The sequence below is a fragment of the Poecilia reticulata genome, linkage group LG6, assembly GCF_000633615.1.
Source record: "Poecilia reticulata strain Guanapo linkage group LG6, Guppy_female_1.0+MT, whole genome shotgun sequence".
NCBI classification, from domain to species: domain Eukaryota; kingdom Metazoa; phylum Chordata; class Actinopteri; order Cyprinodontiformes; family Poeciliidae; genus Poecilia; species Poecilia reticulata.
This window is the reverse complement of record NC_024336.1, coordinates 28,541,744-28,568,067: the sequence shown is the minus strand read 5'-3', so window position 1 is coordinate 28,568,067 and position 26,324 is coordinate 28,541,744. Positions and strand designations below refer to the sequence as shown.

The following is a 26,324-nucleotide window of genomic DNA, read 5'->3' as shown; positions in this document are numbered from 1 at the left end:
ATTAAAAATATCTTCCATTTCAAGTGTTGTGGTCTGTAGAAAAGCATTAAGTTTACTGGAGGAGAAACTTGTATCATCATGTCATTAACATATTGATACTTGTATTATTTGGTATTTTTATTCTACATGGCTTTAAAGGGAAGCTATACAACAGTGTGATGAGTATGTCAATGTTTAGCAGGTTAGCATACAGTTCCTACTTGAAAAGTATTTTAATAAAACATCAGGTGGCAGCAGAGATCACTCATAAAGAACAGTCAGCCTCGCACATCAAACTGGAGAAAAGTAACTGAATGCAAAAAGTTTTGGGCAATTGAATGGCGAGTCATCAGGATATTTTTATTGTTTTGTTGCATACAAACGTCAGGATACTCCAAATGAACATATTTTTAGTAGTTATAAAGGTACCAGGTAGCAGGCATGTAATGCATTAATTATACAATTGAAACATTTAATTTCAGGAAGAAAAAAAAACACTTTAAACTTAAAATGCTAATTTGTCAAATGTGGAAAGTAATAAGATATTCTTCAAAAGTTTTATTAGAAGTAGATTTTCAGATAGAGACACGGTCAAACAGCTGTGGTTTCATTAACCATAACATTGCACAAATTGAAAGAACAAAATAAATTTGCTTGATGGAAACAGGCCAATTTAAAAATAAAAAGGTTTTCTATAAAAAGCTGTGCTAGGATAAGGAGATTTTTCAATCAAATCAAAATAGAAACATTTCACAAAACAGCAATGGAAACTATTTTTTCACATCAAACGAGTCACAGGATTGGATGTTACTTCTGGCAAAAACCACAAAGAAGACGACGACAGGAAGTAGAAGGAGGATAATGTTTTTCTTTGGGTGATGTGCAGCTGGCTCCACCAGAGCTCTCACAGCATCGTAGTTCAAACAAAGTTGTGTCTTTTCAACGTGTTGAATCCATCGCTCTTCTGTAAACTATGATTTCCCGAAAACGCCACATACGTAGCCACGCCCCAGAAGGCGGAGCTTCTCACTCCAACACCTGAATATGACGCCGACGTCTTCTCTGATTGGCTGAATTATTAATATAATCTCATGTAACTGTTTACATCCGATGCTGCCATAATTTTTCGTAGCTTATCATGGGACTAGCCTTATTCCCATGTGACTTTAATTTCTCTTTTAACGGAAACACTGTAGTTGCAAAATTGTGTTTATTTTTACATTAGCAGAATATCCATAAAGATTTGTGCACATTTATGATGGAAAGGCAGCTCAATAAAAATGATTGTTCTCATGTTTACATATCTGAGTGTAGCTCCATCCTGTGGAGTTTCATCACGGTCCCTGCAGGACGAGGTGAACATGGAAACTGCTTCAGATGTTTCTGGCCAGCAGCTCAAAGCAGCAGGCCATGCCACTTTGCTACAGGCTGCCGCACCGAGCGCACCATCAAGGTCCAGTGCTCGTCCTCTGAGCTCCTGTCCTTCCCCACACTCAGCTGTCCCAGCAGACACTTGTTGGACCTCCCAGTCGACTGCGTCTCATACACTGAGACTAAGATTTTACACTGCTCCAGTGGGACGTCTGGCAGGGAGAACATGAGGACCTCATTGAAGACGGTCACTGGGCAGCGGTGGACAGCAGAGGTCTTCTGGTACCTCAACTTGCTCTGGTTGCACTGAATGCTGATCCTGGCATGCATGACTGAGTGAAAATAAAGTGAGTCAATATGGAGATGTGTCAAATCTTTATGTTTGGATTTAGGTTTGGGAATCACCTGCATCAGACGACGGCTCAGCGATGGCTGTTCTGACCTTCAACAGGCCGACCTCCAGCCTCTGAGAGGTCGGAAGATACTTTAACGTCAGCAGTACTTCTCCAACCAGATCCTGCACACATTGAGACAGAGCGGTAGATTAATACTTTATTCATAAGGGAGTATCCAGAAGTCCAAAAAGTGCAACAAAAACACAATAAATTAAGCAATAGTCTAAATAAAGAGGTTGCATTGTAATAAAAACATTAAGGCTAAAACGATTAATCAAATTAATTGTGATTAATCAATTTGTGAGTATAAAGACTCTAAAAATGTCAATTCACTGGAATAACAACACAATCAAAGCAGTAATTAAGCCAAAACTGTACAGAAATATTAACATTTTGCATTTAATATGAAAAATCTAAGTTTTATTTTCAAATTCTGTAAAAATAATCTCATATTAAGCACCTGTTGGTGTCAAATTACTAATTAGAAAAATAACCAGATTAGTAAACAATATTTTTTCTAGCTACAGATGCATCCTGTACTACAAATGATTTGTTCAGCATCACTGAACAAATACTGTTATTGCATTTTAGGCAATAAAATGTTTATTTTCTTATTCCAAAAAGTCTCTGAATTAAATGCTTATTTTATGTATTTCTAAGATTATGTAAAAAGGCATAAGTGGTTCAATGAAAAATCTGCAGAATATGTCAATTTTTCTAGGATTAATCAATTATTCATGGATTACTAAAATAAGATACTACAACAATGATTAGTTACATGCCTAAATAACACTAAAATCATTTCGGAGCATTATTGGAGTTGTACTAAAGATAATATGACCTTTTTTACCGACTCTACTTTGGCCACTCTGCTCTACTCTGAAGTGATCATGTTTCCACAAATGTACATCTCAGTTTACATTCTCAGTAAATCAAGCTGTTAAAATACTTTCCATGTTTGGAAAAAATGTTTGACTTCCCTCCCCAGTAAAACAAGAGTTACAGTTTTTTGATTAACCTGCTCAGTTTTAACATTACCTTCTGTGGAATCTGCAGATCTTCTTGAAGCTCCAGAGGAAAAGAGATGTTCAGCTTCCCCAGAGGAACCCTGACCTCTCCCAGCACCGTGTGTCTGGAGAACTTATCAAAGTCCCTCACCTGATACACAGAAACCATAAACCATGAAAATTATTCTCTAATCCACCAATTCAGATTAAATCTACTGCAGCCTTCTGTTTGGTAAAATTATAGATTATGTAATGCAAGTCATGTTTGTGTGGAGCAGCACCTCCATCCTCAGAGTGATGTGGTTAATCATGTCCTTGTTGTCTTGCAGAATGCAGCTAAACTGGTCTCCATATAAAGGGTTACAGCTGCCTTTTACGACGCGGGTACGCCACTCCTGCAGCACCGTCCACAGCACAGATGGCGTCGCTTGACCCTGACAGGGTCACCGTAGAAACAATGAACATGTCAGCATACGTTTGCCACATGTTTCTTCGACTTACAAGCAAATTTAGATCAGAAAAGACATTTAAACTATCTCAAACTTAGCGTGTTTTCACACCTGATAGTCCGGTAGATTTGGTTCGATTGGGGACTAAAATTGCAACATTTGTTGCATTTTTAGCTGCTCCAGTTCTCTTTTACACTGCACTGTGACAAATGATCCAAACGCTTTGAAAAACCTTTTCCCCTTCTCGCCTGTAGGGGAAACCACTGAGGGAAACAACACTAAAACATCTGAAGAAGACACTGAACACAACTTCCTTCTTCACAAAATGTAGACAAAAATGGAGTGGAGTCAGATTGCAGAAGTTGTAGGATTTCTCTTTTGTTGTTGTTAAAAGACTACAAGCCATTTCTCCTGCTAGCACTAAACTCTTGCGTTTGTTTTGATTTTTACCCAGAATGTCTTGTGTTTAGTCCTCTTCCTGCTTTTGGAGTGGTCTCCAGTCCACTTGGTATTCACATATGCATTCGAACCACACCAGAGTTCACTTCAAATGCATATGTGAACGCCAAGCGTAGTGGAGACGACTCTAAAAGCAGGAAGCAGATTACAGCGCAGGGCATTCTGGGTAAATACAACCAAAACAAATGCATCACTCTAATGCTTGCGGGACAAATGGCTCATGGTTGTAACAAGGCCAAAAAAGAAATCTGACAGTGTTATTTGTTTACATTTTATGAAAAAAAAAAGTTTCTATCAGTGTCTTCTTCAGACGTTTCAGTGTCGTTTCCTTCAGTGGTTCTTGGTGCAGTGCCCCCACAGGTGAGGAGGGGAACAGGTTCACATAAGGGTTTGTTTTGTGTGACAGTGTAATGTGAAAGCAAACCACAACAATTTTGGTCCCACATCAAACTGAGTCAAACAGACTATCAGGTGTGAAAAACGCCTTAAGATTTTAGTTGGGCTTTTCTAGTTCAACACTTGAAAGGTCCAGTGTCCCCATCAGTGTCTTCCCCACAGAGCACAAACATTTCATGCTGGGGTTCAGGAATAAAACAAACACTGTTCCAATCAACACATTCACAGCTTTACCTCCTGGCTTTCCAGCTCACTTCCCTCTGACCCGGCCCACATGAGGCGAATCTTCACAAACGACTGCAGGCCTGACGTCCGGCTGCTGCCCACCAGCCCCTCCACCTGCAACACGGTCACCACCAGAAACGCCTGCAGCTGGTCGTAGTAAACGGAGAAACGCAGCGAGCCGTGAACCTGACGGAGGAAGTTTATGGTGAATTTGAGTTACCTGATTATTTTTTTTTCTTTATAATCCATCTTCATGCATCTCCTCCCTGGAAGTGTATTAAGATGTGCTTGAGATTTTCAGAGTAGTAATTTAAGAGAAAAAAATAAATTGTTTTTGGATCCGTTCACACTGCTGATGGTCACTTTATCTGTTCATATATTTAATCTATCAATTATTATGGATTTAGTTTTCCTCACAGTGTTACTTCATTTTGACTTATTGGTTGCTGAGTAAGTGAAAAACATTGAAATCACAAAATATGTCTTATTTATTTGAGGTTTTATTTATATAGTTTTAAGACCTGGTGAGGATCAGGTGATCATTGTGTTCACCACTGACAGTCATTCAAGAATCATATAAGTTTGACAGCCCCGACCTGGTGGTTGACGCTGGTGGAGTTCTGTTTTTATCAGTTAATTTTCTTAATTATTGCAGATAAATTTTAATTTTCTAACATGACAAAATCTTATGTATTCATCTCTTTTTCTTCATAACTTTTGTGCACCCAAATCTGCTTTAAATTAATTTATTATAATTGATTAAGTACAGAAAACCTGCTGTTTTAATTGCTCAAAATGAATTAAATTTTTTCTTTTTTTTTTCAAATGAATTTAAAAACTGGATGCCATTTTAATAAGGTAAATGTCCAATGATTTACACATCACTTATATTTTTTACAAAGAAAAGACACTATTTGTTTACTTAAAATATTGCATACTTAGATGATTGTTGTGTAGGTAAAAAAAAAAATACATAAATAAAATAAATACAATATACATTAGTTTCTTTTCTATCCAACAAATTCACTGTACGGAATTAAGAAAAACATAATAGCTTTAAAAAGATATGAAGCCAACAACCTAACTTGAGACCATCTGCGAACTGTTACTCCATATAAAGAAATGTGTTTTATAGCAAAGAGGGGAGTAAAAAAACTAAGAATAATAGTTATTTTTCAGTATCTGTTACCCTGTTAATGGTTTGGTGTTCCCTCATGTCGCTCTCTGCGTAGTTTTGTTCTGACGGAAACGAAGCCCGGGACAAACAGCGAGTCAGTCGGCGAGCTTCAGAGCGCACATCCTCCACCTGCAGACAAGAGTTTACACCAAAATACTGACTCCAACTTTGGTTTGTTTCTCACCAACACAGCCTTGCAAAAGTAAAAACTTTCTAATCATTTCTTAGGTCAAAACTACAATCATTAGGGTATTTTATTGAGGCTTTAAGGTGATATTCTGGTGTTAGACTGGTCTAGTCAAAGTTCAGATATAAATCCAATGGAGAATTTGTGTAAATTCTTGTAAACTGATGTTCATAGACTTTTTTTATTCAAACTGGGATGTTTGAGAAGAAGAACTGAATGAAAATGTGGGGAAAATTGTGGAGGCATTCCCTAAAACACTAGTGGCTGGTGGGTCTATAAAGTAAGATTAGGGGTTAGAATGAGTCTGTCGCATAAAATCCAAATAAAAAACACCAAGATTTGTGGTTCCAACATGAGAAAATGTCATGAAAAAGGTAATGAAGTATGAATGCTTTTCCAGAGCACTTTGATTTCCCCAATACTTGAAATAAATCAACTTTAAATTCAACATTTTATTAAACTTTATGTGTTTTACTTTCAGAATTTATATCAATTTTAAAAAATATAGCCAGAATCTCACAGCAGGTTTAGTCCTGACCTATAAAGATATCAGCAGACTAACCAAATAACTGGATGAGCAAAAGTCAAACACATCCGGCATGTAAGAGAGAAGAACACAAACACCACACCCATCATGTGCTTCACCTGGATCACTTCTCCTGCAGGTATGTCAAACAGAAATATGTCTGAAAATATTCCCTCAGACATATTACTCTTGGCATAAATGTGATATTTTGGTATTTATAATAACTTTAGATCTAAATTCCTCTTGGGTTGCCAGATCATGTCCTGAATCCATCAATACAGTCATATTCAATAAATTACTAAATCCTTTGATGAGGATTGAAAATAACAACTTTTATCTGATCTTAAACATACTTTTCATTACACCCAAATTTCTGTTTTTATTTTAAGGGTTTTATGTAATAATCTAATGTCAAATGTTGAAAATCATCATAATTAACAGAAATAAATACCTTAAAACATCAGAGTGTGTGGAATTCAGCTATATAACGTGTTTCACTGTGTTAACATGACTGTATTTTTATATTACTGCATGAATTCTGTGAAACTGCAATGAACATACAAAGAACATATTCTGTATTTATTTATTCTGTTATTAAAATCTCCTTTATTTTCAGGTTCCTATTTAATTTTTATTTTATCTGTAAGTACTTTGTAAATATACAGTTGGCTATATTGTTTTAAGATATTTTTATATTCAGTTGAGTATATTTTGTTACTGTGATGCTGAAACAAGTGAATTTTCTCCATGTTGGGTTAATAAAGGACTATGCTATTATTTTCTATTTTCAGGTGAAAATCCTTTAATTATTTATCTTTTTGTAAGTTTTAAGCTTAGAAAATATTTAGGATTTAGAAAAATTTGATCCAGGATGACATTAACGATGCATTATTTAAACTTAGAGAAGCATTATGTTATGTTTACGTTACAAAATACGATTCTGTGCCCTGAGTATTGACTGAAAGGCAACGGGTTGTTTTTTTAATCTCATCATCCAAAACTTAATTTCTTAGTTCTTCCTAAAAGCCAAACTTGATTATAGACAGTTTATAATTACTTTAGTACTTGCAGGAGAAGCGTAGTTTTCAGCTCCTGATGGTTTTTCCTCTGAATACAGCAGATCAGTGTTCACTATGAGAGAAAGCATAAAAATCCATGAATCAATTAATCTATTTCCTGACTGGACACCAGTCCTCATCAGATTAAACTGGTCTGTGTGGCAGCGTGACCTCTGACCTGTGTCCTGATGCAGGTATGATGTACGCGTCTCAGAGAAGCATCTGAAGATCTGCCAGATTAAGATTGCCAGAGCCACCAGGAGGAGAAGGATGGAAATTCCCAGAATGCAGTACTTGACTGCGTCTGAGAACGGCATCCTCAGCTCTCCAGTGGACAGAAGCTCCACATCGGCTGGAAACTCCACAAAAGTCAGCATGTCTCTCCACATCCATGCAGCCGCTACAAACTCTGCGATATGATCAGAATGACATGTAGTTTTAGAAATACTTGAGTTTGATTTTTTTTTTAAAAGAGACACTATTTGGTTTGTAGGCATGTAGAAAGGGAATATGTGACATTTAAATACTTTGTGGAGACATTTTTTTAATAATTTATATACAGTATTGGTATTAAACAGCCAAGGACGTGTCAAACTGAAGGCCAGGGGGCCAAACTCGGTCCATCATAGCTTTTTATAGTTAACTATCAGAATGTGATTATTCAATGAACACCCTACACAAAATAAGCTTATTTGCACAAACACAACCTGCTTGTCTTGTTTTTTATACTTAAAAAATGTCTGTACAGAAACATGCATTCTTTGTTTCTTCCCCTTCCTGCTTTCTGTACCAATCAGATTTGAGTTTTTATCTTAGAAGTTCCCAACACATTAATATTCCACTGATTTCCTTTGTATTCAGTCAGACTCTATTTTTCTCCTTGTTTTGGAGATTTCATCTTTTAAAGTTTGGTTCTGGTTTTTATTCTCTTCTGAATGTCGTTCCAGATTGTATATAACCTGTTATTTCAGTCATTAAAAGTTAACTTGCTACATACCTCCTTATTGATTTGCTCTCTATGTCTAGTTTCCAGCAGTTACAGGTAGAAGATGCCATTTCAAAATGATTGGTTGATATGGTTTATACTTTACAAGAAAAAGCAACTTTTAAAAACGGGAATGGACTTATAATATAAGCAATTTACTAAGTAAAAGTTATGGCAAATGGATATGTAATCCTCGGGCTGCCACCTTATCGTGGTGGAGGGGTTTGAGTGTCCCAATGATCCTAGGAGCTTTGCTGTCTGGGGCTTTATGCCCCTGGTAGGGTCACCCAAGGCAGACAGGTCCTAGGTGAGGAACCAGACAAAGCGCAGCCCGAAGACCCCTTATGATGCACAMMARCCTTGKATYTAGCGTTCCCTCGCCCGGACGCGGGTCACCAGGGCCCCACTCTGGAGCCAGGCCTGGAGGTGGGGCACGATGGCGAGCGCCTGGTGGCCGGGCTTTTACCCAYGGAGCCCGGCCGGGCTCAGCCCGAAGAGRAGACGTGGGTCCCCCTTCCAATGGGCTCACCACCTGTCCGAGGGGCCAAAGGGGTCGGGTGCAGTGTGCAATGGGCGGCAGCCAAGGGAGGGAACCCTGGCGGTCTGATCCTCGGCTGCAGAAGCTGGCTCTTGGAACATGGAGCCTCCTGGACGCCTCCCTGGTGAGGTGTTCCGGACACGTCCCACCTGGAGGAGGCCTCGGGGAAGACCCAGGACACGCTGGAGGGACTGTATGTCTCTCAGCTGGCCTGGGAACGCCTTGGGATTACCCCGGAGGAGCTGGAAGAAGTGGCTGGGGAGAGGGAAGTCTGGGCCTCCCTTCTGAAGCTGCTGCCCCCGCGACCCGACCCCGGATAAGCGGAAGAAAATGGATGCATGGATGGATGAATATGTAATCAGTCCAGCTAGGTTAATAAATTTAATCCTGAAAGACAAAATATCCATTTCTGAAGACAAATTAGGATAAATGTAAGCTTTGGGGGGTTAAAATGCCTTAAAAAACTAATTTGCAACACATAATCTGTAAAGATCATAGCTGTAGAGACAATACTGTATTGACACTGTAATTTTGTTTCTTTTACTTAGCATCAGAAGTTAGGAAAAAGAGCAAAATGCCTCCTTTAAGATAGAGACATTCAGGATGTTCTTCTGGGATAAAAAGAAAATGATTATGGCTGCTGCTTGGTTGTAGGCAGACAATATTATCTCCAATCAGATTAGCCTTAGTCAAATAGCACAGCCTGCTCACTCTCCATGCAAATTATGATGAATGCTAGCAGGCAAGTGAACAGGCGGCATTCCCAATTAAATAATATAAAACCTACAATTTATTCACACACATTGTATAAACTCACTATGAGCATTTCCTAAAATAAAGACAAGTCTTGTGTAGTTTTTGTAAACCTGACAGCTTCCACCTGTAACAACTCAAATCGCATAAAAAATAAACATTACCTGCTGAACTTTATACAATCTTCCAAAAATTCTTATTCTCACGCTGCAGATCCATTTTCAGACCCATTCAGTGGTCAGAGAAACAGGAGAAGTTTCCCTCTGGGAGCATTTCAAGTTCACGTCATATCATTGAACTGTTCCTCCTGCTTTGCAAACTCTAGACCCACTCAGACACTCCCTCTCCCCGCTTTCTCCCTCCTCACACACTCAACACATGACTTCCTGCAGGGCATTCTGGGGAAACAGGTTGGAGAAGATTTCAGGGATGTTTTAGGAAACTTGTTACCTGAGGTTAGCTACATTCCTCTGCAGAAAAAAAACTGACAAAAAATAGTCATTTGAACCGAAGGTTGGTATCGAATATCAGTGAGGTTATGTTCACACTGCAGCCTTAATTGACCCAATTACGATTTTTTTAATGCGATCTTTACCTGATCTTTTCATGACAGCCGGAACAACACAGATCAGATTTTATTTCGTTATTTTTTCGAATGCTACCAAGGCTACTGGATATCCGATACGTATCTGATATGTTCAAATATGACCTGAATCTGAACGGCCACGTCGCATTCATCCCATAGACCTGAACGTCGTAGATACTCGACAAACGCCACTATTTTGCGCCCTGATACGCGAAAGCGGGAACAAAAACAGCAACCAAAATGAGGATTAAGTTGTTAATGTGCTGGCTCCGGTCGGACAACTTTAAAATCGTAAAATATGCTCCACCATTAGCATCTACGTTTACTTCCGCAAACACTGAAACATTTCTTCTTCTTCTTTTGAATTGCGGTTGGCAAAACACTGAGCGCATGTGTGACGTTATTGCGCCCTCTACTGGGCTTGCAGGACGAGTCGCAAATATTTAGAAGTGTGATTTCACACAAAAAAATATCGGATTTGGGTTACTTCAGGCTGCCGTGTGAATATAGCCATAGATTCAAGTCACTGATATTAACTACAAACGTTTTTGTGGAAAGTCTCCCGGCTACTTAATGCAGGGGCGTGGCCACAGCGATGGCTGGAGGAGGGGCTTCAACTCCCCATGAAAGTGAGTTATCCAACACATAAGAGGAAATGTACCTAAAATAGCAACAAGATTAAAAGATAATTCTAACCAGCAGTTCCCATTACGAGTATGAGGAAGAACGATTTTCACTAAACAAGTTCCTTGTTCAACAACATAGAGTCCAGCCATGAAAGTCATCATGTTTTTGAGCTGTGGAAGGAATCAGAGTAACTGGAGAAAACATGCGGATGCACTGGGAGAAACATGCATATGTTTCAGCAAACCATAATATAGGCTTGAGCAGGGGTTCCCACCTTTCCCTTCCATGGTTCGCCTAAAAGGGCAATAATCTGACCAGGCACCGCTTTTGCAAACACAAAGACAATGCTACAAAATATGTAAAGAAACATCAACCTTTAGAATGTTTTTTATTCATTATTGCATTATTATTATATTTATTTAGCATAAATGCTGCCACACACTGTTTTATCAGATAATATATTATGACTTTATTACCAGAATATAACATTTTTCACCACACTCCTCTCTTTTGGTTATAAGAAAAAATGAAATATTTTATATTAAACACATCAAATTATATTTATTCACTCATTTCTTATGGCTTTTTTCAGCAGAATCATCCACAGGCTTCTGGATGGTTCTTTTTATCTCTTTCTTGTCAGAAGCTTTTCAGTTTCTTGCTAGCTTGGTGATCACAGCAGCTTGATACATTTGACTGTCAGACAATCAGAAAATGAGCATCAGAAATAATATTTAAATAAATTATTTTAACCTGTGTTTTATTGAAAAACAGAAAATATGATGAAAATGTAAGATTAAAAACTCTAAAGTGTTAATTTTTGTTTTTATTTTTGCATCTTTTTTTATGTTCTCTCTAACTTTCCGAGGCCTCCACAGCGCCCCCTGGCGGTCGACACTTTGGAAAACACTGGCATTTCTTCATAGGCATTTATTTATTTATTTACTTTTGGCTGAAATGGCTCTCCATAGATATATAGCTACCCACTTATTACAAAATCGCTGGATGAAAAACTACTATATTCAAAAAGGGCTGAATAGAAGTGTGGGTAAATGTTCCTCATCACTTTATTCAACAAAATTAATAGTATACAGTAATTATACTATATATTATACATATATGAACACATATTTTTCTTGTGCTGCTGGAAGTGAGTTATCCAACACATAAAAGGAAAAATACATGAAATAGTCCAGCAGCAATGAGACTAAAAAATGGATAAGCACGTCTTTACCTGTCATGAACTTTAACCTTTAAGGTTGCATCTCCTGGATTGTTTGTAATTTCTATGAACATTGAGCACTTTGTCTACTCTTAGTTTAACAGCTGCTTTAAACATGTTAATTATGATAATGTTTCTCATTGTAAAATTATGGACTTTGAAAAGTTTGTAAAATATCTGAAAGTTTCCTAGGGAATCATGTTTAAACAATACGTCCAGTCAGAGAAATTAAAATCACGAGTCATTTAAAAATAATTAGACTGTATCAGGACAGGTTAAAATTTGGGATTAGCATTTAAATTAACAGCGCCGCTTTGTGGGCAGATATGGAATTCCATCCATCCATCCATCCATCCATCCATCCATCCATCCATCCATCCATCCATCCATCCATCCATCCATCCATCCATCCATCCATCCATCCATCCATNCATCCATCCATCCATCCATCCATCCATCCATCCATCCATCCATCCATCCATCCATCCATCCATCCATCCATCCATCCATCCATCCATCCATCCATTTTCTTTACACCGTTGTAACTTAGTGGGGTCTTGAGGTGCTGGTGTCTATCTCCACTTAACGTTCCGGGGGTGGGGGTCACCCTGGAAAGGTCGCCAGTCTGTCGCAGAGATATGGAATTAGTTTATAAATTCATTATGCTATTTTATCCATCCATTTTCGCTAACCCGTCACCCTTGAGGAGTCAATTTCTGTCCTTGAAGCACACATTAGAAGTTATTTGAAATAAAAAAAAGCCTCAAAAAGTGATCCAGTGAAAAGGTTTAAGGCATTAAACAAATTGTATTCAATTAAATTAATCTATTTTGAGCTACAATAAATTATTTCATTTTTTCAAGTTCTGTTTTGAAGAATATGACTTTTTTTCTTGCTTGCGTTACACAGCAAGAACATTTTATTTAAATCGAACTGATTTGAAAATCCAAACACTCATTTGTTTGTTTGTTTTTTTTTTTTTACTGTTGTTTTGATGTTACTGGTAATTTTCTGGGAGTGGAGGGTCCTTTTGTTTTGTAAAAAGCACAAAAAAATAAATTTTTGGTTTCTTTTTGAAGAGCGTAGCTGGAAAATAGTGAAATATTGTTGTTTTGTATTACAAATTAATATCACCCCTTCCTAGTATAGTATTGTGGCAGTAATGAACATCTGTTGTTGCAATTTAACCCAAGAAGAAGAATCGAGCCGGCGGTGGGCGGGCCGCTGAAGAACGAGAGTAGCTAGCTGTTAGCCGCTAACCAGCCGGTGCTCCTTGCAGGGTCTGCTTTTACGTCTGTGCATCATTATGGTCCAACTAGTGGGTTCCCTCCGAAAAGAGCTGGCTGACTCTTTGTCCAGCTGCAAGGTTCTGGTGGTGGGAGCGGGAGGTATCGGCTGTGAGCTGCTGAAAAACCTGGTCCTCACCGGCTTCAAGAACATTGATGTGGTTCGTTCCGTTTCTGCTTGATGCTAGCAGCTAGCTAGGTCTTTGTGTTGCTGGGGGGCGGGTGTGTGGATTAGGAGTAATTTCAGAGTCGCGAGTTTCAGGGTTAAAAATGTTTATAGAGAGTGTTTGCTTTAGTATATGTTAAAACCTAAGTTTGGAGTTTTTTTAAATATGAGCTGAGTTTCAGTGTTTTATTCAGGAGTATTTGGCGCCATTATTGCTGCTAACTTAGCCAGGCTTTTGTACAGAGCCTCACTGACCAGTGGGTTGGTTTAATTTCAGGAAAGACAAACATGTCCACAACATCACGGCTCAAACTGTTCTGTTAAAGACGGCCAAAGCTTGTATTTTATAAGCTAATGTTATAGTAATAAAACCTTGACTAACAGGGATGCAGCTGAGCCAGAACCGTAAACAGGAGCGCAACGAGACTAAACAGTTGAACAGCTTGAATAAAGACAGACAGAAAAGATGAATTTCTTGTTTTAAACAGTTTAATAATTTAGAGAAAAGCATTTTTTTCAATATTGATGTCGCTTTTGTTACTGAAATCAATCAGTCCATCAATTCCAGAGGAGAGCATCAAGAATAAACTGAAATATCAATGAAAGTTTAAATTATTTCAATAATTGAATTCAAAAGTAAAACGTATTACATTGATTCATGACGCACAGTGATCAGGTCAAGCATCGTTTCCATCAGGAGAGAAGATAAACGAGCACAAGCAGCTAATCTTTAACTGGAGAATACAGACTCAAAAAGGAAAGAACTTAATTACTTAAGCAGTAATTAAGTTAAAAAAAAAAAAAGTAGACATTTTGCATGAAAGATAAAAAAAAATTCCAATAAATTTTTCAATTCAATTCCAGAAAATTCGTAATTGATAGCTTGAGCTTATCTGGATCAAATCCTGTAACAAAAACAAATCTCCTAAGCACCTTTTACTATCCAATTATTAATTAGTTAATAAAAAAAAACCCAACAATCAACAGATTAGTTTTGCACCATATTGATGTAAAGTCGTGCTTTTGAGAATTTTTCATTGGAAGGAATGCTACTATTGAATTTTGGGCAATAAAATCTTTATTTTCTTATTTTAAGAAGGCATTTAACTATTTATTTACACATTTTAACGTGTAAATTAAAAAAATCTACAGAGCGTGCTATTTGTGTTTTTATCCAATTAATTGATAGAACAATTGATTACTGAAATACTCATTAGTTGCCTTACTAGTTGACATATTAGGCAGCATTAATGGAGCTTGTTGAGTTGCAGTTTCCAGGTGTTTAACTTGGTATCAATGAAAATAGCTCATCACAGATTTTGCCAGGTCTGTGAGGTTTGAGACTCCTTTAATTCAGGGGTCTCAAACCACAGTTTTAAGGGACTGCTGTTGCAACTTTGAGCCTGAAATGGCAATTAAATAATTTGATTCAGACATGCTGGACATCTGCTGTAATAGACGAGAGTTTGAGGTCCTGCTGCAGATGCTACAAAGCGAATAAAATGGAGAAAAACCTACAGAGATTTCCACTTTTAGTTCTCTTTCTTGGATGTGTTAAACAACCTTACTGATTCCTGCAGATTGACTTGGACACAATCGATGTGAGCAATCTGAACCGTCAGTTCCTGTTTCAGAAGAAACATGTCGGAAAATCCAAAGCCCAGGTGTGTAAACTCCAAACAGCCGAGTTAACGTTATGTTCAGTTGCATTTTTAACACTGATGTTTTTGGTTGGGTTGTTTTTCCAGGTGGCCAAGGAGAGCGCCCTGCAGTTCTGCCCCAGCGCAAACATCACAGCCTACCATGACAGCATTATGAAGTGAGTCTCCCTTTTTGACAGGAAATAAACGTGTTATTTATGTTTTCAGGACTGCAATTGATCATACAGGTGATTAATCAGACTGTAAAATTGTCACATTCTGAAGATTTTTTGTTTTGTTTGGCCGCTGAGCCATTTTTTATACATTATTATAAATACATTAAAAGTTGGAAGTAAACAACTAAATTTCTTTTAAAATGAGAAAATCAAAATGCTATAGCCTAAAACTCAATAACAGCATTCCTTTAGTGAATGCTTGATCATTTGTAGCAAAGGATGCATCTGCAGCTAAAAAATTCTTTCTAATGAAAAGCTCAGTCCTTTCTGGTTTATTTACCATTTGATTAACTGATTAACAATTGGATGCAAAAGGTGCTTAATAGGAGATTTTATTAGCAGAATTTGAACCAAGTGAAGCTAAAACTGCCTCTTGAGGAGTTCTGGTAGAAATAAGTTTTTTGTAAACATATATAGATGTAAAATCTATATATCGTTTGTACAATTTTAACTTAATTACTACTCTGAATGTGTTCTTTCAGAAAATGTTTTTTTTTTTTTTATAGTGTATATGCTTCTGTTAACCATTAATCAATAACTAAATTAGTTATCAATTTATCCTGATTAATCGATCGGCCTTCTGTTTCTGATGAGTTGTGTTCTTCTCAACAGCCCGGATTACAATGTGGAGTTCTTCAGAAAGTTCATGCTGGTGATGAACGCCCTGGACAACAGAGGTAAGCTAACATGGGATTGTTTTTGTTTGTCCGTCCCTTCGTTCTGCATCCAGATGATTAAAGTAACGGTATCCCCCCTCTAGCTGCCCGTAACCACGTCAACAGGATGTGCCTGGCAGCGGATATTCCTCTGATAGAGAGCGGCACTGCAGGGTATCTGGGACAGGTCACTGTCATCAAAAAGGTAAACGTTCACACTTTCATTTGGCAAAAAAAAAACCCTCAAAAACTTTCATTTGTAGTTCCTTTGCTCTTCATCTCTGTCCCTGTTGACATCAGGGAATGACGGAGTGCTATGAGTGCCAGCCGAAGCCGGCCCAGAAAACTTTCCCAGGATGCACCATCAGAAACACGCCATCCGAGCCCATTCACTGCATCGTCTGGGCCAAGTATCTCTTCAAGTAAGACTCACGTTTTACAACAACGGTTATAAAATAGTTTTCCTTCTATTTTGGAAAGTTTTTTATCATTTGGGGTTTACATGTTCAGTCAGTTAGTTGGTTGTGATTTTAGCGTTTGGTTTCTAGTCAGCTGTTTGGAGAAGAAGACGCAGATCAAGAAGTCTCACCAGACACGGCTGACCCAGAAGCTGCATGTGAGTCCGATGCATTTTTCCTCGACTGCTCAGAGTTTTGAACTAGAACTGCAGCTAACAACTATTTTAGTAAATGTCACAATAAAATATTATTGCACTAAACTATATTGTTGTTTTGAGAACACGTTGAAGAAATATGTTAACGGCTCTCTCAAAAATCAGTAAAAGTTAATTGTGTGAGAATAATTTACTAAAACAGGAAGATATTTTCAATGTAAAAAATAAATAAACAAAATGACCAAAAGCGGTAAATTAAATGGAAATAAAAACCCCCCAAACCGAAACCATAAATAAAATGGATTGGCCTGTAGGGCTGGGCGATAAGTGCTTAAAAGTTTCATCACAATATTTGTCACTAATATTGTGATAGCGATAATAGTGAATGTAAGAACGATTTGTAACATATATTTTAGGTAACTATTTGACTGTAACTGTGTGTTACAGCTGTTATAACCCCACAAACACAAACAATGCTCTTTAAAAACATTCCTGTTTAAAATTAGCTTCTTTAGGACGCCATTCATGTAAAGACTGGCGTCCTGCATTAAAAAATGCAGTTTTTTAAAAAACTGCATTTTTTTAAAAAATTGGTATTTATTGATGTTTTGATTGGAGAAGAAATTGAGAAAATAATTTTACTATCAAACCTTATAATAATAACATCAGTTATTGGAATATATTGTGGCAACAATAAATCAAAATTCTTATCATGAAAAGGAACTTTTAAGTTAATATGATATGATAAAAGCTGATCACTATTACAGAGTCTATGTAAACAAAAAAGCTCTTGAAAAAATATGAATCATGAGAATAAAAATTATCAACCTTTTAATTCATCATCCAGCTAATTGATTTAAGTTAATTAGTTAATCTCCCTATTATTCTAACAGTCGATTAATTGGATAAAAAAAGTACAAATTCTGCAGATTTTTCAGCCTTTTTTAGACTAATCTTTAGATATTCTGTTTCTTTAGGCGTACAAGCAAATAATCCAGTTCATTTTTAAAATGAGAAAAATAATTAAACACTTTATTGCCTGAAATGCAATGAGTTCCTTTAGTGAATCTGAATCAGGTGAATATAAAAAATTTCACTTGAAGTTTTGAGTTAAACATATTGAAAAGGGTTTTTTATCTTAAATGTGAAATTTGTGTATATATTTTTACAGTTTCAGTTTAATTACTAAATGGCCTTTCTTTTAGTCTGTATAATGAATAATCAGTCACTGAATTAAATAATTATTTCGACCATCCATTCATCTTGATTAGTTGTTTCAGCTCTATTTTAAGCTTCAGTGATCTGAAAGCATGCAGGTGATTCTCTTTAGTGAACTGAGAGAACTGTTCGTGTGAACAGGGAACCCTGAAGACACGGCAGCCCGCGCCACGGCCTCGGAGCAGGACGGCGACATCAGGCGAGTTTCCACCAAAGAGTGGGCCCGATCCACCGGATACGACCCCGTCAAGCTCTTCAACAAGGTGACAGCAGAACTAAACCCAGCAGTTTGATGCTGAATCACTTCACTTTGCTTTATTTATCAATGCTGTGGAAAGAAAAGAATATTTCTTATTTAAGTATAAATATTCAAGCTCCAGTGCAGATCTTTGCTACAGTGTTATTTTGTGTTTTTATTGTTATTCTTTTTGTCATTAATTTGGCTTTTTTTCTATTATTTTCTCCATTTTCTCTCCAACTGAGCCTCATAACTTCATTGAGCTTTAATGTTCAAAGAAACAAATTATTGTCCCGTAATGAACACAATACTTTTTTTGAGCCTGATACTCCAGCTACTGATTACTCGATTACTAAATTGGTAACAATTATTTCAGTAATTGATTCATCACGATTAATTGTTTCAGCTCTAGTGAAACTACAGATCAGTTTGGTTTCTGTCTCTCAGCTCCAGAAACTAAACCTTTCTCACCAGTCGGGCTGAAGTTTGTTTGATGGTTTACCAGAAACTTTGGCGCCGTTCCGGTCGCTGTAATTCGTGTTTCAGATCTGACTTGCAGTAACAATCTCTGCTCTGATTGGCTCTCCTCCAAAGCTCTTCAAAGATGACATCATGTACCTGCTTACCATGGACAAGCTATGGAAAAAGAGGAAAGCTCCTGCTCCTCTGGACTGGCAGCAGCTGGAGAACAGCGGTGAGTTCCTGAGATTGAACATAAGTTAGTTTTCTGGCTGCAGGATGAAGAAAGTTTGGGGTTTTATTGGGCTGTTTTTATGAATTTCCTGAGTTTCTGCTGTCTGGGTGATTAATTCATCTGTCATGGTCTCAGCCCATCCTCAGGAGGAGAGTCCAGTGACGTCCGGTCTGAAGGACCAGCAGGTTCTGGATGTCTGGGGCAACTGCCGGCTGTTCCGGCACAGCGTGGAAACGCTGCGCACACAGCTGCAGGAGAAGGGCGAGGGCGCCGAGCTCGTCTGGGACAAGGTTCGCTCCAGAGGAAATACAACAATCGTTGATAGTATCAATAATTTTGCTTGGTTTCTTGGATGGCGTCTATTAACCACTGTAGCTAGCATTAACCACTGTAGCTAGCAACACGCTACTACAGGCGCTGTTACTATTCATCCCATCATGTCTATGAAATCATACGGTTCCAAAGCAGGAATCTGCCACAGAAATGTTCATAGCGCCCTTATTTCTTATACCATTTCTATAAAATATGGTTTAGATTAAAGCTGAGAAATCTTAAAACATAAAATTTGTATTGTCCCTACATATAAATTTGTAAACAGTTTTTTTTTTTCTACAGAGGTCTAAATTAATTTATCTTTAATATTGAACAATTAACTTAATTTGACATAAATCCTGTTGTAGGACACATTGTTTGTTACACAGGAATCAAATAGGAATGAACTATTCATTCCTATTTGATGACTGTTATGAATGTCACCATTTTCTACAAACAAATGAGGCAATTAGTCAAATTATTGCCATCAAACATTTAAATATTACAGCAACTCCATTGCACCAAAACACAGAGAAAATAAAGTTGAAAAACAACTCAAAACCGCTCTTTCACTGCTTGTTTTTTACTCTCTGTTTCGGCTTTATGCTACACACAAAGACCCGTTGCTACGGCAACTAACGGACAACAGCTCCACCAGCCCGTGTATCAGGAATCAACTCCAAAAAACACGCAAATATTTCGCAACCAAAAAAAAAAAGTACATAAAAACCCCAAAACGGAGCATTCAGTTAATCATTTTTATGTTTTCAGAGTTGATGTTCAACGATTATTAGTAAGTGATAATTTGAACACATGCTCTACTGACTGATCTGTCAGAGTGGGTGTGTGTGTGGCTTTTTATTTTTTAACTGAACCTAAACACACTGGATTAAGCAGGACATTACATGGTTGTCAAAGTCAAGCTAGCATAACTGACCCACCTCCCACTTTATTATATATATATATATATATATATATAGCCACTTGACTTGTTTACAGCTCTGTTTTAAATCGTTTTCATCTTCTTGCTGTCAGGATGACCCTCCAGCCATGGACTTTGTTACTGCAGCAGCAAACCTGCGTATGAACATCTTCAGTATGAACATGAAGAGCCGCTTCGATGTAAAATGTAAGTTTTTATTTCTGGATGCTAGAAACAGCTTCTAGAAATCTTTTTGAAAGATTCATGAGGCGGATCTCAGCTTGAAGACGAGCAGCGCTGATTTGAAGTTTCAGTAAAACGTTTTTTTTTTTTTTTATTATTTCTTCCAGCCATGGCAGGAAACATCATCCCCGCCATCGCCACGACCAACGCTGTTATTGCTGGACTCATTGTGTTGGAAGGACTGAAGATCCTGTCTGGAGAGCTGGAATCCTGCCGCACGGTTAGTCCTGCAGGCCTCTGTGGTCCGCAGACATGATGATATGTTAACAACAAGGCTATGTGTTGGGAGCTGAGGATAATTTTGTATTTCAGTTATCTCAATGTGTTGAGCTTTTAGAGATCACCTCTTCACCCTCTGCTCAGTCACATTGGTTCGGTTTTGTTGGAAACATTTTTGGCTTCAAGCTTCTTTTTTTGAACATTAATGTAGAAGAGATTTTATTCAAAATGTTGCAAAGATTTCATCCCACTAACTTCAGACTTTCAGAGACATGAAGACGATATTAAAGTCAAGTTTATGTGAAAACCACTGTGAAATATTGGTGCAATTATACTAATTATAATATTTGGTTCACATTAAGTGAACAAGATGGCATAAAGAAAATTAGAATTATTTTAGTTTTGAGGATAAAGTCATACCAATAGCAGAAAAGGCTGAAATATTAGCATAAAAAATGTCAAAATTATGAGAAAAGTCGTTTTATCGAGAAAACGGTTTGATTTATAAAGGTCTGATGTGACTAACTGAGCAGGTTCTTAAGATTCTTTCTTTGAAATAGACTCAGCAGTCCTGCTACTGATGATAATAATTTGATGCTGGTGTGTAGAAGACTAAATATTTCCTTAAATGTAAAACCAATTTCAAACTATAACTTCAGACGATTCTCAACATTCCTCATTTAAATGTTTTTTTAGGTTTTTCATGTAGGAAAAACCTAATTACTACTTCATTCTTATGACTTTTTGTCTTGTAATTAAATTTCTGAGTCTGACCCTAATACTCTGTAATTAGTTCAGTTTACTTCATAATAGACAAAGTAGTTTGTTTGCACCAATAATGACAGCAAATTAAGTTATAGCCTTTTTGTATTCTAATTTTGCTATCGGGATGTTTTATTAACAAACTATAATATTGAACTATAAGTTAAATTTCACTGAATATATTATTTCTATTAAAAACGTCAAAAGAAGTCGCTTCATTTTACTGCATTCATTCATCCTGTTGGTTTTGTTTGTCTCATTTAAAATCCAAAATTTGTTTATGGTATTTTATCAATCTTAATGTTTTGTTTTTGTTCATCTTTCTTATGAAGCTTCTTTTAAAAATGGTGTCACTTTAACTCTGGCTTGATTCCAGCTGATAAAACCTGCAGGAAAAATGTTCTCCTCTGTCCCAGAACCAAAACGAGTTCTTTTCTATCTCCCCTAACCTTGACATGTTTGTTGACCTGCTGGTGTTTCTCCTCTGATAAGGAGTTTTAAAGCGTTGTTTGGGTTGGATGGTAGAGTTCAAAGACAAAAACTCTGACTTCTTCTCTGTTAACTCTGGCGTCGTTTCGTTCCAGATTTTCCTAAATAAATGTCCGAACCTCAGAAAGAAGCTGCTGGTGCCGTGTATTCTGGACAAACCCAGTCCAAACTGTTACGTCTGCGCCAGCAAACCAGAAGTCACAGTTAAAGTCAACGTGCAGAAAACGACGGTTCTGTGTCTGCAGGACAAGGTAAACCCAAACTGGAGTCGGTTGTCACTGAGCAGACACCATGGAGCGACATGATGCAACGTTGCTCTGATTTCTGTTCAGATCCTGAAGGAACGGTTCGGCATGGTCGCTCCGGATGTTCAGATAGAAGACGGCAAAGGAACCATCCTCATTTCCTCAGAGGAAGGAGAGACAGAAAGTAATTTAAGACTTTAATCCATTTCTTCTGTATCTTATATATTTGAGGCAGATTTCTATTTGAGGTTTATTCTGAAGACGGATAAGTAACAGGGGGCTGACTTTTGGTTTCTTAAAGTTTGTTAAACACAGAGTTAGGTAGTAACTAGTTGCATTTAATCAATTACATTTACTTGAGTGCCTTTTTTGAAAAAATATACTTTTAGGAGTATTTTTACTACGCTGAACTTTTTACTTTTGTTGAGTAATTTTATTCTGAAGTATCGTTACTCCAACTGGAGAAAAATTTCTGTTTTGTACCCACCGAATGAAGAACAAACATGTTTTAACCAAAAATTCACCAGACTCAGAAACACACCTGCCGTTTTTGTTAGTTTCATACATTTTTTATTGAAGGAAACTGACTTGGAAAATTTTATTTTCGTTACTTATATGAATTATCATTTTCGTCCTTAAAATACCAAAATTTTTACTTAGCTTTATATTTTAGTCCATCTAATGATGTGATTTTAAAATGGTTGATAGTTTGATCAGCTACTCAGTTATTGTATTGTAGACTTTTTTACTAGATTCTTTTTTTACTCGAGTAATTTCTTAGATGAATACTTTTTACTTTTACTTGGGTATAAATATGTAGTAAAAATTGATTGTACTCAAGTAAAATATGTTTTACTTGAGTACAATTTTTGGGCACTCTTCCCCTCTCTGATTAAAAATGATTAATTTTGAACAAACTGTTTAACTTCATACGACTTAGTTTGGTACATCTTAAATGAGCTTTCTTTGGTGCATATTTGGTTTAAAAATAATAATGATTTGAGAAAAAGAAACATTTCATATTCTGAGAGTAGAAAAGGTGGCCTAGGTAGGAGAGCACAGAGAGCACACTTGGCCACGCCCCTCTGTATTTTGGCTCCGCCCACGTTTTTTATTTATTTATTTTTTTTATTTGTCTATGGGGGGTTAGTTCCATTTTAAGGGCCACAACAAGCCTCATTTACTGAATCCCAGTCCGCTGAACACAGTTTTGCTTCAGTTGGATCTGTGATTTCTAATCTGCATTTCTTTTTTCTTCACAGCCAACAACAACAAATTCCTCTCTGACTTTGGGATTCGTAACGGCAGCCGTCTCCAATCTGACGACTTCCTTCAGGACTACACGCTCCTCATCAACGTCCTGCACACGTGTGTGGCCGACAGATCAAACTTTTCCCTCTTCTGCTGATTCTCCTGAGCAAACAGAAAATATAAATATAATAATATATAATATCATTTGTTTTTGTTGGCAGTGAGGAGCTTGAGCGAGATGTGGAGTTTGAGGTGGTGGGCGAAGCTCCGGACAAAGCTCCGCCCCCTCAGACCACCCAGGAGGAAGTCAACAGCATCACCAACGGCAACAAAGACTCCGCCCAGCCGTCCACGTCTTCTAAAGGTCGGCATCAAAACGTCATTTTCATGTTTTGATCCCAACTTAATTTTGTGAGATTTAATGGGACATAATGAAATTATCTCATAACATAAATGTGAAGCTGAAAAATGTGTTAGTAAATCTGCTTCTTTCTTTTTTTGCTTTGGCATCTGAAAAATTGCTATTTCAAAAAACCTTCTTTTTAAGTCGCATTCATTGGGCAGTGTGCTGTTACCTAGCAACCCAAGTGAAGCCTAGCCAGTTACCTAGCAACCCAAGTTAAACACCAGCACGTTTGGTCAGCTGGTTTTACTTCTGTACGCGCTATACAATGGCTGCTGGAAAAGTGTTTTGTTGTTGACTTACCATCCAGAAACCACTTGCTGCAACGTTCCTGGTTGTGCAGGAGGCTCTACTAATGCCTTTCAAATATGTACGGCTGAGTAGTTGCACATGTTTGCAGCCATTGTTTGGGAGTGTAAACGTTGAGTTGTGGGCGTGGCCAACAGCAGTTTGTTTGGATTTAAACTGACACGAGGCCCTAAAACAGCTCAACACAGGCAGAACTGAGCAGGCTGAGGTCTCATTATCTGAGAATGATTTTGTGTAGAAAACATAATGAAGATGCTTTGTTTAGGCCATAGATCCATCCTAACCATTTTAAGGAAGTATAATAAGTCACCTTTAATTGTCTTGGATTTCAGCTGCAGCAGACGATGATGACATCATGATAGTAGACTCCGATGAGGAAGTGGGGGCACCGTCCAGCTCTGCGGCGCCGCCAACCGCCACCAAGAGGAAGCACCAAGAGGACTCGGAGACCGGCGAAACCTCCACCAAGCGCCCACGAACGGACCAATCAGCTGCAGACAATGATGACGACGATGACATCATCGCTTTGGACTAAAGCTCTGAAGGACTCTGATAAAATCATTGTGTTTTCAAACAGACAGTAGGCTGAAATCAATAAAACCACCAGTTCAATGAAGAACACTTTCATCTCTTAGTCCCCGCTCCTTTTTCTGCTTTCATGCCGACTTTCTGACATGACGCTGTAAATAGATTCAATATTTTAAACAAACTTTTGAAAATGCAGTCAAGTTTGCATATTTTTATTCATTTAAGGTCTTGGAACTGCTTCTCTTGATGGTTTTAAAAGTGCTTTTTTTGTACTTTTTTTTTTTTTTTTAATAAATGTACTGTACTCCTCATGCAACACGAGTCAGGATGTCAGTGGAGGTTTTTGTAAAAAAAAAAAAAAACGGTGAAAGAGATCAACAGTCGTTGATGTCTTACGGCTCCAGTCGTGCACGCACACTGAGAGGTTCTGGCCAGTATGTGCCATAAGAGTGTTAGTTTGCTACCTCTTTTCCACGATTAAACAAGTTTTCCTGCAACATGTACTAATATCTTCTTTAATTTGGCCACACCAAGGCCTCTGGTCTTTGGAGAATCCTCATAAGTTATACCAGAGAGGAGCCAACATGGCTGCCAGGGAAATTGCAGCTGCTTCAGTTTCCTGAAGCTTACGGTTCCTGTGTCAGTGTCAAAGGTTAATTTGACAGAGCCGGCCTTCAGAACCACAAGTGAGGTTATTTACTGTAAAAAGCTGACTATCTCCAGTTTCTGTGTGTCCATTATTTAATATTGGTTTTCTGTTGAACCTTTTGGACCAATTTAATGAAGATGATAAATACAACAGTTTCTGACCTTTTTCTGTCAGGTTTCTTTTTGGTTTTTGTGGTTCTGTTGGCCTGCAATGGTCTACTAAAATCTGAGACTGAATTTTAATGTTTTACTGAAATTATAAACCAGAATAATCAAAATTAGAAATTAATACTTAGAGTATACACCTCTGAAAAATGAATCTACAAGAGTTTATTTGTAAAACAGCGTCGTTATGGCAACCATCATAGTGTAAACACTTTGCCAGCTGAGCATAACTCAAAGGATTACTAAACTAAAAATGGAGGTTAAAGGTCACAATGTTTGTTTGTAAAATGTTCTTATCTAAAGGAACATACAGTGCTGGAACATGTATTACCACTAAGAGGTTCAGAAAAGGCTGTGACAGAAAATATTTGTATTACATCAACATAATCGTGCACTGAGATGTTTATTCAGTGACAGTTATTATACAGCAACTTGGTTCAGTTACAATACAAAAACATTCAATCTCACCAAGTTTTTCTAGTGAAAATATTTCAGTACACTTGAAATACAACAAATCTAGTTCACACGTAACTTTTCAACAAGATATATGAGCTTGTTTTAAGTACATTTTTCAATATTGATTTAAAAAAAAGATTTTTTCACTTATGGCAAATATGTCTTGTTATAAGTGAAAATAAAGGCAGTGGTGCGACTAACTGCTCCACAAGAACCAAATGGGTCAAAATTATTCTCAGTAAAACAGTTTTCTGTGCAACAGAGCAGAATATAATGTGAAATACGAGAGCCAGAGGTCTAAATATTTGCTATTGAAGTATTTGCTATTCATTAGCTGTCTGAACACAGGTAACTGCTGCACATTAAGATGTTTGTGAAGAATGTAAAGGGGCTGAGAACAGACTGTTCACCTGGACATGTGTTGAAATCAAGTCTGAGAGAAGATTCATGTTTACCTTCAGTTTCCACAGATGAGTAAACTACACACCTTAAGAGTTTTTGTAAACAAAGTTACTGGCCTTCATCACTCAGAGGTGACGTTGATGATAAGCAGTGATGCAACGCTGAGGTTCGTAAACAAGCTGAAGAAAACAGTTGAATTGGACCAAAAGTCACTGGGTCTGAGAGAGATGATATGTCTGGAGTTTTTTATAACCAGTTTCAATAAGATTAATACAAATACAAC

General features: G+C 37.5%; 2 protein-coding genes across 6 annotated transcripts; one reads left to right on the top strand and one right to left on the bottom strand.

Moving 5' to 3' along the window:
• Positions 1 to 318: 318 nt before the first annotated feature.
• syt19 (synaptotagmin XIX) lies at positions 319 to 18,547 on the bottom strand. Of its 5 annotated transcripts, XM_008412489.1 has the most exons (10): positions 10,101 to 10,425; positions 9,670 to 9,903; positions 7,408 to 7,636; positions 7,229 to 7,302; positions 5,471 to 5,587; positions 4,291 to 4,467; positions 3,034 to 3,186; positions 2,784 to 2,903; positions 1,756 to 1,867; positions 319 to 1,682 (listed from the first exon to the last, which is right to left on the bottom strand). In XM_008412489.1, the coding sequence occupies exons 3-10, from the start codon at positions 7,616 to 7,618 to the stop codon at positions 1,375 to 1,377; spliced, it is 1,272 nt and encodes a 423-aa protein (XP_008410711.1). In that variant the 5' UTR covers positions 7,619 to 7,636; positions 9,670 to 9,903; positions 10,101 to 10,425; the 3' UTR covers positions 319 to 1,374. The 5 variants fall into 5 exon arrangements, with proteins under 5 accessions (XP_008410711.1, XP_008410712.1, XP_008410710.1 ...); XM_008412490.2 differs by lacking the exons at positions 9,670 to 9,903; positions 10,101 to 10,425 and adding an exon at positions 18,496 to 18,547; XM_008412488.1 differs by having other exon boundaries at positions 9,670 to 10,425.
• On the top strand, positions 13,149 to 24,693 carry uba2 (ubiquitin-like modifier activating enzyme 2). Its single transcript, XM_008412492.1, has 17 exons — positions 13,149 to 13,387; positions 14,973 to 15,056; positions 15,141 to 15,211; positions 15,881 to 15,945; positions 16,029 to 16,129; positions 16,225 to 16,346; positions 16,473 to 16,540; positions 17,897 to 18,018; positions 18,588 to 18,687; positions 18,823 to 18,977; positions 20,035 to 20,128; positions 20,272 to 20,384; positions 21,730 to 21,885; positions 21,967 to 22,063; positions 23,142 to 23,247; positions 23,352 to 23,494; positions 24,175 to 24,693. The coding sequence occupies exons 1-17, from the start codon at positions 13,247 to 13,249 to the stop codon at positions 24,375 to 24,377; spliced, it is 1,941 nt and encodes a 646-aa protein (XP_008410714.1). The 5' UTR covers positions 13,149 to 13,246; the 3' UTR covers positions 24,378 to 24,693.
• The last annotated feature ends 1,631 nt before the right edge of the window (positions 24,694 to 26,324 follow it).